The sequence below is a fragment of the Centrocercus urophasianus genome, unplaced genomic scaffold (assembly GCF_019232065.1).
Source record: "Centrocercus urophasianus isolate 14NV4802_14NV808 unplaced genomic scaffold, USGS_Curo_1.0 seq_14, whole genome shotgun sequence".
Classification (NCBI taxonomy): Eukaryota; Metazoa; Chordata; class Aves; order Galliformes; family Phasianidae; genus Centrocercus; species Centrocercus urophasianus.
The window spans coordinates 39,155,937-39,173,126 of NW_024884586.1; the positions used below are offsets into that span (position 1 = coordinate 39,155,937).

General features: G+C 41.9%; 1 protein-coding gene across 1 annotated transcript in view; it reads right to left on the reverse strand.

Moving 5' to 3' along the window:
* The window catches only part of CLMN (calmin), a 69,646-nt gene extending 52,781 nt beyond the window's left edge, over positions 1–16,865 (reverse strand). Inside the window, exon 1 of the mRNA XM_042814056.1 lies at positions 16,739–16,865. Within this exon, the coding sequence (XP_042669990.1) occupies positions 16,739–16,820 (82 nt within the window). The 5' untranslated portion in view covers positions 16,821–16,865. The remainder of the gene's footprint in view (positions 1–16,738) is intronic.
* Positions 16,866–17,190: the final 325 nt, after the last annotated feature.

Sequence of the window (17,190 nt, forward strand, 5' to 3'; positions counted from 1 at the left end):
CTACATTTTGCAATCACACTGGCTTTGCTAGTCAGTGCAGGTCCTGACTGTGATACTCCAACTGCAGTTCTGTCAATTGATGCTGAAATTACATTTATCAGTGGTATCAAAGCCATATTGTGTTTTCCAAAGATTTTCACGTGTAAGTGAAATAACATTTTTCTTCTTCAATTTTAACAAATAGAAGAACAACATATGCAAGGTAACTATACATAATTCAGATTTATACAAATTAAACTTGAATGTATTTGTTTGTTTCATAGTTTGAAGTCTGGAAATGTGAGCAATCCAACAGGCTAACTTCATTGATTCCTATTACACAGATAAGCACACCACAAAAAGAAGTCTGAACTGAGGTAGTAGCTGTTATTAGGTCAACAAGCAGAAGCTGGAAAAACAACAGAGCAACTTATCATTCAGCCTAATAAAAGACATTACCTCTCCCTACAAACCTTGCCTAGCTTATAACACAGCAGCAACATCACTGCTCAAATATTTATCACCCTAACAATTAAATTCTGCATTTTTCAGAAGTCAGAGAGCAGCCTCAGTTTATAATTTACTTTTGTAACTAAACAACGTGCAGTGCAGAGAAGAAAAAAAAAGCAGAGGAACACCAGTACTGGAAACACAGCCGATATAATTTTGCTAGTGTGAGCACTGGATCTGCAAGTTCCTCTACCCACATGCAGAGCCAACATCTGCAGAGAACCCCCAGCAGCAAAGTCATGGGCCCTGGGAGCAAACTACCACACAGCTGATGCTGCCCAAAATTACCATCAGTAGTGTAGGTGGGTCTATGTCACACATGGCTGATGATCTGGGGTGCAAGCAGCTCCTAGTAGATATGGAGGCCTTTGGGTACCCTGTGAGATAGCAGTGAAAGCTGTTTCCTATCCCATGTGTCCTGGTACAACACTGAATCGGGACAGCATTTTTTGTGAGGTTGGAGAAATAATTGTACAGCATAGAACACCAGGCTAACAGGTATGGTATAGCCACAAGGCAGTGTAGGGATACCCAGCAATTTTTAGGAAACAGGAGGTTTCTCTGGAGCATCCCCAAGTCCAGAGAGGACTAACAGATAGCTTCTGGGGAAAAGGTACATTAAGGTAAATCTCACTGCCTTGTCAACTGCACAATAACTACACCCCTACACACAGACATGGCCCTTAATGAGCACTATCATCATTAAGCAGAGCTCAGGCATCCCTCAGTAACTTTCTTGCTGAGACAGAAACACAGGGATATACTCTTCTATTTCTTTCCTAGCCTATGTTTGGAGGAGCCACGTAGCTCCTCTTCACTACCTCAAGGCAATAACAAAAGCAAGAGCCAAGATTACACACACATAGCTTCAGTTCCACCACTGGGGCCTTCCCAGCCACAACGCTTCTCTGCCAGCATCTCCTGGCAACAGCCTCCTGTCCCTGCCTCTAGGGTTCAGCCCAGCTCCAAAGACATGCATCCTGGTACATGCTCAGCTTGATCCCAGGTGACTACCTTGGCCCTTTCCAGCTGGTAATGCTCCAGCTAGTACACTGCTGGCCTCCAGGCAGGGGGATGTCACTGCTTGCCAGGCTTCCACTTCCTCTGCTGTGACTTTGGTTGGCTTTAGATGGGCAATGCCAAATGTTAGGAGCTCATCTCCAGAAAAACATCAATAGAAGTACTCCCCACCTGGGAAAAGCATCCTTTGTTCAGTTTAAATTCAGCCAAAGAAAGCTAAAGCAGAGCTACCTTCATTCTGCAGAGGAACATCATGCTGGCATCCAGAGTGGTTTGGTTTGTCAACTTGCAGGAAAGTTAATTTGGTTTCACTTAGAGTGTACTCTTGTAAGATACACCTTTTATTTTTCATTAACTACATTTTATCATGGGGGTTGTAGCCAGGTTCACTGCTCTGTGGCACAGTAAGTAAATTTAAATCTGTGTTTTAATAGCATCAGGCAGACAGCAGCTGTTACTGCTGACTGCCCAGCTATTATTGCTCTGAAGACTTTCATCAGTGAAGGTACTCAATAGCCTTAAGATATTATGGCCTGGCAACGAATCTTTTCTTTCCTAAACAGCACCTTAAAAATACAGAAGTTGTATGTTGTGGAGAGATGATGAAAAGGCTTTCCCATACCCCTACTCAGAGCACTAGGCTATTAAATTTTTATGTAAAGAGGAAAATAAAACATTATGCAAGCATCTGAAAGAGTGTGTTAGAGAAATGGAAGGCAGGATGCAGAATTAAATGTATAATTCATGACTTGTGAGAGCCTTAAGGCAAGACCTTTTGGACTTGCTAATTGCTCTTCTGAGAAGTAGTTCAAAAGCCATAACAGTGCCTCCTACAAGTAGACAAATGCACACAGAAAGCTGTAGTAACGTCCATCTAGGGGCTTGGCTTCCATTATCAGCCCTGCTGCAGATGTGTTGTTGCCCACCTGACAATATGCCACCCAAGGACATCAGGCTGATCTAAGTGTCTGGACCTAATTTTGGTATGTATTCCTGCATACTGCAGTTTTTGGACTGCAAACAGGTATATATATTTATAAATGATTGCTGTTATATTGTGGCCCATGGAGGACTTACTGTGTGCCCTGAGCCTTTTTATGTCACAAGCTCTGTGCACATGAGATCGGTAGAACAGAGTGGCTCCTCAACTGCAGCAGCCTTATTTAGTTCAACTGAGCTCAGAGGCAAAAAATTCAGTGGGTGCAAGATCAGATCCCAGTTGCAGTCATGGATATAAATGTGACAGAAAGGGAGGACAAAGGCAAGCATAACAGTTTATATAATTACAGTGGCTTGTATACATGCATAATTTGGTGAATATAAGTCATGAACAAACCATCAAGATATTTTCTCATTTCCTGTGCCATAACCACCTCCTTCTCCCTTGTCCCCACTGAACATCCTTGAATATTCTCATCCCAGTAGGCAAAAACTGTAGGCTTTTATCTATCAACAAGTCCCTTCTATTCACATTCTCTAGCTGCAAAATACGCTACTGCAGCCAGTTCTCTGATAACATCCTCGCAAGCACCCCCTACCCACTGTTGCTTCTTCACTATTTGACCCCAGCAGAAGTTAACTTCAAGGACCTAAGGGAGGCTTCTCTATTGGTGTTTCTAATTTGTTACATTATCCAGTCAGAGTTGCTCTCTGAGTCTTAAGAGAGATAAACTTGCCTCTAAAGCAAGCATCTGTTCCCTTTCTGTTCCATCAGCTTCTCACACTCCAGCCCTTTCGGAAACTCTGAAGCAACATTCTTGATAAACTGTTGTAATCTTCCCCTACTGTTTTCTTAAAAGTCTCAGCTGATGTGTTGTGAAAAGGGGTAGAGAGCATCAGAATGAATCTTTTTTTTAAAGCCCTATCCTTGCCTTTTGGTATTATTTACTGATGCATCAAAATTACCTTAAAAACACATTAATAAAATGTAAATCAATATCTTCTGTAAAGCAGCTCATCTCCAATGAGTTTGAGATTTATTTCTGTAAAGCTACTAGAAGAACAAGAAAACAGAATCTGTGCCTTAATTGTACTGTGTCAAATCATACTCCCTTCATGAAGACAGTGAATCAGATTAAATTTTTACTAATTATATACTTATTTTCTTCAAGATGTTCCATTTATTTCTCAGGGTCAAGAAAATGAAAAAGCAAAAGGACTCAACAGATGTGAATAAAACAGAAGGTGGGCAAAGAGTCCTGGTTTAGACATATTTCATCTGGAAACCATCAGTGTTGTCCTGTGAAACTCAGAAGAGTAAATGAAGCTATCAGTTACATTATAGAGAAATAAAGTTTCACAGCAAGTAAAACATCCTTTGAGTACTTCAAATCACATTAAAGAGAGAAACTGCTTTGCAACATCTTCTGTATAAAAATTTTAGCTAATAATCAGTAAATGCAATGGGCCACCAATGAAGGCAGTTTAGTAGTTATCAGAGAAATGCAATGAAGCTGAGGACTCCCCAACTTAAGGCTAGTCTCAAAATGCTAATTCCTAGTTCTGAAAGTAAATAACCAATTAGCTACTTCAGAATTGGAGCAACATGATTCAAACAAAGCTGTAAACTATTCCATGTGCAACTTCCACAATGCCATTTTAGTTCTGGCAATGTTACTGTTCTTTACGAACACACCAATTTAGGTTTTGACATCCACAAGGGGCATACACCCAATTCAGTTTCTCCAAGACCAGGGGTTTACAACCCAAATAAACAAATTAAAGGCAAAATATGGGAAAGGGAAAATGACGGCAACAGAAGAACATTCCTTAATCTTTGAGTTCTACCCTTAATTAACTTTAACAGCTCCCACATAGGAAGTAAGGTAAATAATCACTAAATGTAAGCAGAGTTTTGTGTAGTTTTATTTTCTTCTGTGACCTTCAGTTCAAAAGAGACAAGTTATTAAGAACAGAATGGTTCCATTACAACTGTAACACAAAGGGCAGTCTTTAACTCAGTACAAAGAATGCTAGCACAGATGGTGAATCAACATTTTGCAGGAAAATCCATGTAGCTTCCACATTAATGAGACACAGGTTACAAGAACACAGTATCATATGTTGCCGTCACTATGTCACAAGTGATTTGTTGTTCCAGCTTAGGTATCCAGATGGTATCAAAAATACTCCAAACTTCCTACATGCACAAAGCTTTCATTACAACTTAAAAAATTGTTTCAGAAAACATACTGGTTTCTTCAAGTATTCCCAGTTTGCTCTTAACTGCTGAACATGTTCTGTATTTTGCTTGCAGTGGTTTTACAAGAGCACATACATGCATTAGAAAACCTCAGAATGCAGCAGTGGTGAGTATTAGCAAAGGAGAGGGGAGCTGCATAGAGCCACCATATTCCTAAAGTGCAGAAGAGAAGGAACAGGCTAAGAGTTAATGGTGTTTCCCTGGCTGGTATATCAGTGAGGTCTTCCAAGAGGGCCTGGACTCTGGAAGACATGTCCATAGAGCTGCATATTGGATGGTACCAAAGCAGAACTTAGAAAATCCACATTCACAGAGCTTAAAAATACGTTGAACTAGGAGCAGTGGCTGCTCCTGCTTCATTCAGATCAGTTTTAACCTTCTACCCCCACAGTGGGCATTATGCATTTCAGAGCCAAAGCAACTGGACTTGATGCCAATTCTAAGTCACATTATTAACACAATTTTGTTTCTGATAGGAGCCTCAAAAACCTTTATAAAGAACTCCCAGTTAGATAATTACTTTCCTTTCACTTCACTGTAGCAGACTCCCACAGGTTTGACTGTATTTTCTTTCTTTTAAGTAAATTGTGCAGCCTCTCTTAAAAGGTTCACCTTTTAAAAAAGGTACCTAGAAAATACCAGTCAAAATTTGATGTATTTTCCCTGTTTCAAAGCAGAAGAAGGGTTTTTTTCTGGAAGAAGGTAACATATTTTCTACTCAAGTAGATTGAAAATCTACTGTAGAAAAGGGGAAAGAAAGGGGGGGGTGGGCAAGAGGAAGATAAAGGAATGAACTGCTTGGAGAGTACGTGGGTGGCAGGGTTTGGTTTTTAATCTGAAAGGTATATGCCAGTATTTCTCTACAGACATACCTATCAGGGATTCTGATACTGTACTGTTTTCTAGTGATCTCTCTTATTTTTAGGTTAGTTTCCTACAAATCTTGATGCCCAAAGCACTAACAGGTTAACAAAGCAAAAAAAGCTTCAGCCTTTTTCATCCATGCCTTTGCCTTTCTGAGTACCTCAAACAAATTCCTTTTGAAATTAAAGATTGTTTTGTCACCTATGCAGCAGACAACATGGTACAAAGACAGATTTACACAGTGGTAACTAGGGAGCAAGCAGAGGAGGCGGCTGCTCAGCTGACGGATATAAATAGTAAAATCCTAGTCAACAGGATATTATTGTTCTTTGGGGCTCCCAAAGAAACCTTCAGCAATGGATCAGCTCTCCTACGCACATGCTGATTGCAGTCAGCACTGGTGTGCAGTGGAGGCAGCACAGGAGAAGCCCTGCTCAGGAAGACTTCAGAAGTGGCCAGGTCCCAGAACTTCTCATGCTGCAGTGGGAGGATAGATTGAAAAAGTAGGGGGGAAAGGTCTCAGCAAAACACCTGTCGTTTGTTTGCTTATATATTAATAACTTGTCTCTAATAGTCATGAGACTATAGAGTAATGCTTTCCCCTCTTCTCGCCATGAAGCCAAGCCTAGATGTAGATCACCAGATGAAAATCAAAGAGCCTGTGAAACTGGGAAAAGAAAACAAAGAAGAAAAGAAATCTTCCTGAAGCAGATCAGAGTGGCTTATTTATCAAGCTGCAACTCCACAGGACACCGGCTTCAACTGGCTTCGTGTCAAGGCAGCTTACACTCTCAGGTATCACATTATAAGCCATTATAAACCACATTTCAAGGTGAGGCACTTAATTGTCTCATCCCTCTCTGACCTTTACAGAAAGGAAAAACAATTTTGATTGCTCTCCTATTTCTAATTTTCTGTTAACTCTTTCATTTCTTCCTCTTACAGAACATACACTTGTAATCATCCAGGGCAAACAGACATCTTTTGACAGATCTCTCTCCACAGGCAAGATTAATATCTCATCCATGCCCTAAACAAACTCTCCCTTGGTCTTTCTCTCTACCCATTCCTGTGCTCTTTCAGACCCCAGCACAAGGGAGACACATTTTCCTGCCAGCAGATACAGCACTGTTCTCTGTTAAAATAACATTTGGATACTTCTAAGAACTGAAACTACAAGTACAGTGTGACAGCAAGTTCAGCCTGGGATAAAATTTTATCTGATTCATTTATGCATGCAAGCGGAAAGCTTTTATTAGCATACATTCCTTAAGAAAAAGAAATTATAATTCCTGGAATGTTCACCATGAAGGATATTCTTCTGGCTTATAGTGACAAGTTTCCTTCCTTCCCCAGCTCCACTTTATCTTCTTTCTAGCAACACATTCTCAAAACAAAGCAAACAGAACTCTCCGAATAAACTGAGGGAACTGGAAGTACAGTATGAAGAGGCCAAGGGAACGCAGCTAACTCGGATGTCGACTGAGGTAATTCCAGAGCATTTGGAGGAAAAGTTTACCTGAAGATGATAAAACAGAAACTCAGAAAGATGGTCAACATAACATTACTATAAATACATCTTTCCAGATAGGATGAAGTAGAATAAAGCATGCTGACTCCATTCCACAAGCATTTTGTTCTATTTACATTATAAAAACATGAGCCAAGCCAAAATGATGTCTGCTTGCACTCAGTCCTGACCCTCCAACTGGTGTGCCCTGGAGAGAACACAAGTATGAGCAAACCCAGAAGGAAAGCACCTGCTGCCAGACTGGGCAACACCACATGGTGGGAGGAGAGCTGGGTAAGTAGAATCATGTTAGTGAGTTGCACAATTTCACTAAAGACAATAAGCTGGTTACAATTCAGACATGTATTGCTGTCAGATGGTGAAGGCAAAGACGGTGTGAAAGAAGGAAACTGGTCAGATCATTATAATATGCATCCTGGAGAGAGAAGACCAAGACTCAAAGCCTGCTCCACCAAAGCTTTCCATGTTCATATGCAGAAAAGCATCATTACACTACCTGGATAACTTTTAAATAAGTCCTCTGGCTTTCATATGCCTTTATTCATATATTAAACAGGGAAGCCAATCAGACAAATACATCAAAAACATGAGATACAACTACTAAAGAAATAAAAATAATTCATTGTTAGTATGTATTAAGGACAAATTTCAGTTTTAGTCAAGACAAATACAAAGCAGTAGGGAAAAAAGCCTATAGGCATCAATACCATCTGAGTACAAGAAGTCAAGCTGTGATCCTCTCTGTAAAACCATGACTCCTGAATGCTACTCCCACCTCTGCAACAGCCCTATCCATCTCTAGGAATGCAACGTGCAGGAACACACACACCCAGCAGGACTGCTGAGGCAAAATGAAACAGGCAGCCCTGCGAACCTTTCTGTCACATGGACACCGTGTTAGCACACTATGCTGCGCTTAACCCCACAGGGTTTGGGTTCCAAAACTCATCATTAGTGTAATAAATGAAATGAGCGGAAACCCCTGCTCACAGAGCCCAAACTGCAGCAGCTCTGTTGTCGGTCACTGCCCTAAGTTTTGGTTCACTGCTGAAATGAGAGTATGAGAGGTCAAGTGAACATTTGGTTCATAATTAAAAGCCTGAATGACAAAACTGTCTGCTGGCTTGAGTGACGCAACATGAAGGTCTCATCAGAGCTTGCTGCAGGCATCCAGACCACCTCTGCAGATAGCTTTCATCATTCTTAGCATAAAAACAAAGGACTAAAGATGCATGAAAAAAAATTGCTCTAGAGCCAGCTGTGGGCAATGTTTAGACACCCCCACCAAATTAAAGTTAAGGACTTGAAAGGTACTCAAGAACTGACTGCTTGAAACAAAACCTGAATATAACTGGCTATTAATTACTTTGAAATCAGCCTGAAGAGAGACGCATGAGTACCAGCTCTCCACACCTCAGTGGCTACAGGAGCTCTCTCATCAACTGAAAGCAGCCCCCTGGTCACTCCCAGGACCATGGTGAAGCACACCCTGCCCTTCTCCTGTGATCTCCAGAGGCACCACCATTTCCTGACTTCAGGGATGGCACACTGTTCTGACCTCCAAATTCTTAAATAACCACAAGATGAGTGATACTGTCAACTGCAGCATTATGGGTGAAGTTTTTTATGTAACTGCTTAGTATTAGTGGCCAAAACAAGGTGCTTCCTCTTAAGATTTCTGAAAACAATTAAATATCCTATTCTTTTTTGATCCTTCTAATAAACAGGCAATGTTTTAAAGTTCTGAAAGGCCAACACTGACTACATCAAAAAGACCTACTTTCAAGAGAAGAAATGCAGCTTAAACTATTCCTGTTTTCTTTCAGCCAAGGTCAATAAATACATTAACTTCTGAAAGATGGTTGAGTAGAAGTTGTTTTGTGTTGTTTTTTTTTTTAACTAGTGTTACATCCCTTTGAAACTTTTACTTTGTAATAAGCAGAAATGAAAGAATGTATGAGTCTCTGTAACTTTAAATCATGCCTTGTCCTGTCTCCAGGGAGATCTTTAGAAGAAAAAATAATAAAATTGTGAGCAATGGGAACTAAATGTTGTTCAGTGACATTAATCATCAGGGATGAGAAGTCCCCTACACAACGTGGAACCGGAGAACAAGGACAGGGACCAAAAACATTTCCCCAGTGATTCTGAATGTTAGCTGCTGAAGTCACTTGTAACAAGGCCTACTGAGGGCCTTGTCAAAGAGGCAGAATTGATGGAGCAGAACATGTCTCACAACATAGAAACAACACCTAAAGGACTGACTGTCAAGGTACCTACTGTACTGTTTATTTTAATTTCTTGAAGGAAACAGAAAAAACAGGCTGGAAGAAACAAAGAACAGAAATCATCTGAGCTACTTCAGCACCTGTTGAGGAGAATCAGGGGTGCAAGACCTAAACCTAAGCTTCCCTTATGCACGGCTTAAGCATGGAGAACCTACTCTGCGAGACCCACAGAATGAGACAGGGCACTATGGCATCCACCATGATGAAGGCTAATTGGACACTTGAGATTTGTTTCACAACCAATACAAAGTCTCCAATGCAAATATAAAATATAGAAAAGTCAGGAGTCCAACAGCCCTGAAAATCACAAATTTTCAGTACACACAAGTATGATTTATTGCCATGAGATAAGATTTGTCCCCATGCTTAAAAAGCCTGTGCTGTGATGATCTAGCTGGAGCATTCCTGGTAAAGCATCCCTGACCTGAGAAGGCTTGCTGTGGACTCACGAGTGTCAGTAGCAGCGTTATCAGAGATGCACTGAGAGAGCAGCTCAGTCTGACTCACAGAGCACCAGTCATGGGCCTGGTCATGGGCACTGCCCAAGAGCAGAGACTTTCTGCTGGGGACTTGAAAAAAAAATGTACTCATCACCAGCGCTAATTAGGAGAGGAAGAAAATCCAGTGGGATACACGGCTTAAAAAAAAAAAAAAAAGGCTGGGATATAAATATTTCTATTTGAAATTAGTTCTGTGGAACATTATTTAGTAAGCAATAACTGGAATTATATTTCGAAAACATAAAAACTTGAAAACTGACTGCCATAATGAAGTAAATCAACAACACTGATCAAGAAAGATTTAATCTCTGCCTAAGAACAGTAAAAGATAATAACACACAAAAGGTATAAATAACAAAGTAGCTCATAGTTAATAGACTCACTGGGTCTGAATTACACTGATATATATCAGGAGTAAATTTCAAGATACTGCAGTGCAAAAGATACTTATTTCATATGTCAGAATTAGCGGAAATAATTAACGGAATCCCTCCAAGTAATTTATTATTTTAACAATTCATGAATCATGCTGTCGAATTGAGTAATTGTTACAGAGATGAGGGTTATCTATTAAGTATCCTTGATAACATCTTTTCAGATTCAATGGGATTTCTGGTTTTAGAAATAAATCCATTCTGTTTGCAGGTTACATGTCCACAGGCATTTGTCCTGGAGACACGCAGGCTGTTGCTATCATGAGCCTCCTTAGAAGATACAGATTTCAATTCGTGTTTGTGGCTATGAAGCCTCAAACTGCAGACAAAACATGGCTCAGTTATTTGCACAGAAACATGCAGCAATTACAATGAAGTAAAATCCATCCCACAATCCTCCACCTACAGTCCTTGCACTTAAATGGGTGGGGAGACATAAAAATAGAGCAGTAGGTAAAGATGTTTGTAGAAAAAGATAGTTATTTCTTAAAAAGTGCTGTGATTGCCTTCACCACACCAGCACTGACAGAGATGCAACTCCTTATCTGCTGATTTCTTCCCATGAATAGATCATTTTGAGATTTTTTTTTTTTTTACTTCTGCATGGAAATAGAGGTAAAATTTGGCTCTTCTCCTTTAGACATGCCCTTAGCAATTATTCTGTAAAAACAAGAAGTTTAAACAGTACAGAAGAAAATAGTGCCTTACATGGACAGTGACAAGCTAAAATACCCAAGGTTGTTTTAGTCCAACGGAAAGCAATCTTTCAAACAAAAAAAGGAAACAGTCATTCATTTGAAATATTTCCTAAATAAATGCTATAAACATGTCAGGATACAAGTGACATGACCTTGAAATTAGCTTGGAGAAAGAAAATTGTTTGAATTTCTTTGTCCAAACTTAGTGGACAAAGGAAAAAATAAACAGCAGAAGCTATGAGAAGCATGTAATATTTTTTTAATCAGCATTAATTTGAATACAGTATTTTGAGTACTGCCATGTTAAAACTAATGCCATTCAACCTGTTAGGGTCAGAGATGTGATCAGCTGTCCTGGGTAACACTTTGTGCTGAGCAGCAGCTCACCAAGGCAGGAAAGAGGGAAGAAACGATGTGGTGGTGTGTGAAAGCATCAGCCCCCGGCCTCCAGTCAGGTCTGTGCTTAGAGGCCAAACAAGAACAGTGTCTCTTACGATGAAGTGCTAATGCATGGGTTCGTTTGACTGTAGAGCTATTGGGCATGATTTGAATTTGACGTAACTTCATGCATGCAATGGGACAGAAAACCCAGACCTTTAATTTGTTAGAGAAATTAGGCACTGACCTTGTTAAAACTGCACACTGAAACGTGCAATCTGTGCTTTCTCTTACCTCTCACTGCTCTTTTATTTCACTGCAAGTACTGCCTCATTTAGAGAAGGGAGTCCTCCTGTCATTGCTGACAAACACTGTAAGCCATGAAAGTGCCATTACAGAAGCCATCTCCATCAGAATGATTTTGTTTCCAGCATTTATCTTTAGTTTCTTATGCCTGGATCTGAATCTGCATTTTGGGGCTTTGCATTTATAATTCCCAGGTCTACTGAACTTGTATACAGCATAACATCACTTAGTTGATCTTCCTTCATCTAAGGTTCTCCAGGCAGTTTTATTTCTACAAATGTCACCTCAATCTACAAGGAACTCCAATGAAAGTAACATGCCTACAAGCAGAATTAAATACTGCTGAATATGAGGTCAAGTTACAGAAGAGTTAAAGCAATGAAGAGCTACAACACCTTACTTTTGTCAGAACAAATGGATTCATTTAAAAATAAAACATTTCCTTCCATTTATGAAATTTCTATGGGTTTCAAACTATAGCAAGCAGGTCAAATGCTGCTGATACCTTGTAAGCAAAAACAAAACAAAACAACAACACAACACCCTCTGTAGTTAAGTGTAATGGTCATAATCATTATGCTTCATACAGAAAGAAAAATATATAGAGAAAAATATATTCAAGAATTCCTGACTGTGAGCATTTGCCTTCTGATGTCCATTGGAGGTGCACAAGCCTCCAAAAGCAGAGACAGAGATATGTTCACTCATAAAGAGAGCTACCTGCTGTGAGTTGGGCACCTGTATTAACTCTTTAAAAATAGGCCTTGGAATGGGCTATCTCAAAGGAAGCTGACATCCATTTCAATATCAACTGAAGTTATTATTGTCCAAAGCTTATTAAAAGCCTAGATCTTATGTATCCAAATGGGAAGGCAAGCAAAATCTGGGAGTGCTGTGAGTTTATGACAAAGTAATGCAAGCAAAGTTACAAACCAGGGCAAAGATAGGGAGCGTATGGGTCTGGTATTGCTCATTTCATTTCTTTCAGCCTGTTACCACTTTTTTTGCTTCATTTGACAACACTACAACATGCTCCAGTGTAGCCCTCCAAAAACATTTCAAGGCCACTTAACCATCTCAGCAAGCCTGAGACATGGAAAAGTATTCAAATCCAGGGGAATTCGGGAACATACATCAATGGATTTCTGTGGGATCTGGATCAAATTCTGAGTAATCCCCAAAATGACAAGTAGCAGGACTTAGTGTTCCTTGTCTAGTCCTGACAGACTCTACCATCCCAGACCATGTGCTCTATTACAAATACAAAAAAAAAAAAAAGAGCATTCAAATCACAGTCATTTTTAAATGGTGATAACAGTACTCATATTTCAGAGATGAGAAAAACTTCTGACTATACAAGTATTCACCTCTATATACTTCATTCCAACGAATATAAGGAAAGAAATGTGATTGTATATACATTTGGACTATTGAAAAGTACTGAATTTAGGACCAAAATATCATCTAAAAAAAGAAAATAATTCTTACTGAGGATGTTACCTCTTTCCAGTGAGCACAATTCTCCTTAAGCAAGTATATTTTTGATGATCCTGAATCAAGCTTCCAATAAGGAAGATTTTTAAAATATTCTTGTGTTGCAACAAAATGTTCCCACTGGTGGTGTAATGAAAGAAAGAAAGAAAGAAAAAGCCCATCTCCTGGCAGGAAATTAATTATTGAGCATTCCACTGCTTGATGATGCACTCCTACATTCTGCATAGACTTTCCATTTTTTTCTCTCAGTATATGGAGAAATTCACTATGGAGAATATACAAACAGAACAAAGGAGTAAAGAGCATCAGTTTATTAATTTTTGCATTTAGCAAGCCAAACAGAGCTGGAGTGAGGAGCCCACTTTGCACATCAGCACACCTGGTGCTTATTCCCTCTTTATATTCACCTCTTCTCCATGCGATGGCTACTATGTTCTGTGAAATTACCTCTGTTCAAAATGGAAGAGATGCTCCTGAATTTAGCATCACTTACCTGTGGCAGATCAGAACTACCACTTCCTTCACTGAAAACAAACAGCAAAAAACAAAACAAAACCTGAAAATCTGAGTTCATGATGGAAAAAGACCATCAACATATGCCCATGGCTAAATATCCAGCCGTAACTCCATTTACACAAACAACTTTTTTTTCCCTCTACGTCCCCTCAGTTTAGCAAATTTCGCCACTGTTAATTTTGGCTTTCCTGTGGAAAAAAAAAGCTGAGAAAAACATCCATATTATACTTGCAGCAATCTGTTTTATGCCAAAATATATAGCTCCTGAGCCTACTTGTGCCCCCCTGGACACACACCTAGGACACTCCTGAGTTCAGCAGGATCGTAATGCTGCAAAGCATTCCCACTACAGCACATCCCAGCAACTGACATCCCGAATCCTTCAGCAGCGTTCTGCGGAGCTATCGCATGGAGAGGGAACGTGCAGCAGACTGAAACCACATATGCTGTCTTCAGATAGCATTTCAAATTAGCAGTGCACTACAGCTTAGCTAAGTCATGGTGAAGAATTTTTCAAGAGAAATTAATACTTCTAGCTTTCAAAAAAGGAGACAGAAAGAATATGGTAAACTGCTATGACAGATGGTTGTGTGATGGCTGCAGAAACTTGAATACTGGGTAGGCTCCTGAGGTACTGCTCTCATGCCATTGCCACTGTCACCTTGATTCTTCCATCAGCTACTGGAGAGGATGGCTCAGGCACAGCGGGACAGAAATGTCTCCATCTGCCTTATAGACCTAAAAGAGCCCCTGTTAGGCTAGCTCCTTGCATCAGCAGGAGATGGTCAGAGGTCAGCTTCTATCCCTGCAGCACATGTCTCAGTGTTATCATGTGCTGTTCATATCTGAAAATATCTTGCTGCTGCCTGCCATCCTCCCCTTACAACATCCTCTCTGTGCATCATGGAGGCATCTTGGGTTTACTGACACACCAAGGGGTTCCCAGAGACTGTAAAGCATCTCCACAAATGCAACAGCGTCCACTGAAAGGATGCATTCAGGAATAAGACAAACCATAAGCTCTGGCCATCTCATGCGGCCCCACAGGAGCTCTGCAATGCTGCTGCAAACTGCACCAGCCCCAGCTGGCTTCTCATCCGAAACTCATGACTTTCTAGCACATCAAAACTGTTACTGATTCTGCAGCTGACAATGATACTCGTGGTGATTCAGATCGTAATCTTTTGGGAGTATGCATTTTGAATTACAACGCATGAAAAAGTTTAATTACTACATATGAACATAAAGCATATGCTGCCATTTTACAAGAAAGCATGCTGAAGAGAAGCACCATGCTTTGTCACTGGGCTCCAGCATGACAAAAATCACACTCTTCTGAGTATCAGACTCACCATCTGTAACATTTTCCATTTCTAGAAGTTAATGCGAGAGTTATGTGTTACAAATCATATCTGCTGTAAGTGATATGTATTATCACTTGCTTTGGAGCAGCACCCTAGAACAAATGCCTTTTCTCCCCGGTAATAGCCCACAATAGGCAACTTTTTAAAAATCCTGTTCAGTTTTGCACACAAAGTGTCAACTAAAGTATCTCTGGGAATTCCTCTTATATGGTAAGAGGGGGACAGAAGTTCTTTTCATTAACATAATGTTATTCGAAGCAATTTGCCCTGTAGGATGACATTTCTCCTACAGGACTATAGGAGTTCTAGAGATGGCTGTGTGCATCTGTATAAATGCATTCTAAGTTCCAGAGAGGAAAACGAGTTTAACTCCTTCTTACATAAGTGACTGGAGAGGCAATGGGAAAAACATGGTGGGTTTGATTTTTTTATTATTATTTATTTTAAGAACAGACTTCTATTCACTTTCCAAATTGCCATGAGTTAAGGATTAAACCTATTTTAATCACTAGAGTTGACCGCAAGATATCAAATGCAGGCCATCCATGCTAACATAGAGAATCAAAAGAGACAGAACCATGAGTCAGAAATCTAGGATTATATTACAAGGAAAGACTGTCAAAACCCAAGGGGATTTCAAGCCAAAATTGCCAGCCCCGGCAACTGGAAATCGGTATTTCAGAAGTTATAAAGATGCAGGTCACACTCCATACACACTTAGCTGCAGAGCTGAAAGAATGGCTAATTTGGATCTTTTTTTCCTTTCCCCCCTGATAAATTATACATACTCTAAGTCAAATCCAACCAAAAATTAATTTCCAACTGTACTGCCTCCACCAGAGCTCTAATGTCATTATGCAGAAACAGGAAGAGATAATGACCTATAATTCAAGTCTATTATTTCTATGGGACATGAAGATACACGGCAGCATAATGCCAGCTGTTGACTATGTTTGATGTAACACACCAATCTGAGCGTTCTCCCATGCCTATAAACCAAAGACGCTTTTAATTCTCCCATCAGTTTCTGCTAATCACAAAGAGTTTGCTGTTGAGGGGCAAAGATAACTTTGGAGGGACTGATACCAACAGCATCCAAGCCCGGGTATTTGCATCCTTTCCACTAGCACAGCCTGTGGCAGAACTGGAGAGTATCTCGGAGATGACTTAGAGCTCTTCAGAGCTCTGCCCACGTCTATTCAACAGTACGCCGGGACAGCCGCCGCCTTCCCCTCCGGCTGCGGGGACCCAGGGCCAACAGGGTCCGCGCGGCCCCGGCTGCTTCTCCTCTCTGCCCCCGGCTTTCTTCCCACCCGCGGAAGCCGAAACTCCCGTTAGCGGCGAGGCAGGGCGAGCCCGGCACCGCCTGCTCGGCAGCGAGGGCAGCCGGAGCGCGGAGTCCGTTCCTCGACGGCCCCTCAGGGGCGGTGGGGCCGGGCTCGGCCGCACCCCTTCGAGCCTCCCCGGGCTGCTCCCCTTCACCACGCCGGGCCCCGCACCCCCGCCGCGGGAAACCGCCGGCCCCCTTCTCCTTCCCGGCGGCCGTGGGGTGGGCTACGGATCCCCGAGCACGAGGAAAGACAGGGAGCAAAACGGAGACGAGGAGGAAGAGGAGCGGGGCGGCGTGGGAGGGGTCTCGGGGGCGTTTGTTTACCTTGGAGGTTCTGCACTCGGATGTCGCTGATGTGCCCGATCAGCTCCTCGCGCTGGAACCAATCCCACTCCTGCCCGGCCATGGTGCAGCCGGGCCGGCCCGCTCCGGGCAGGGGGCGGCGGGAGCGGGCGGCACCGCCACCGGCACCGGCACCGTCGGCGGGCGCGGAGCGGAGCGGAGCGGGAGGGCGGGGAGGGGGGGGCGGCTCCTCTCAGCGCTGCGCCCCGCCCCGCGGCACTCCTCCCTCCTTCCCGCCGGCCCCCACCTTCGTTCCCCGGAGCCGCCCCCTGGGGCACGGCAGGGCCACTCCGCCCCCCAACCTCCCCCAGCGGCCCGAACAAAGAGTTTTTTTGCCACAGCTGCTGCGCCTGGGGACGCGAGGAGGATCGTCCCCCGAACACTTGTCCTGCGCCCTCGTCAGAATGGGAAGAAAGAACTCGGAACGGCGGAGG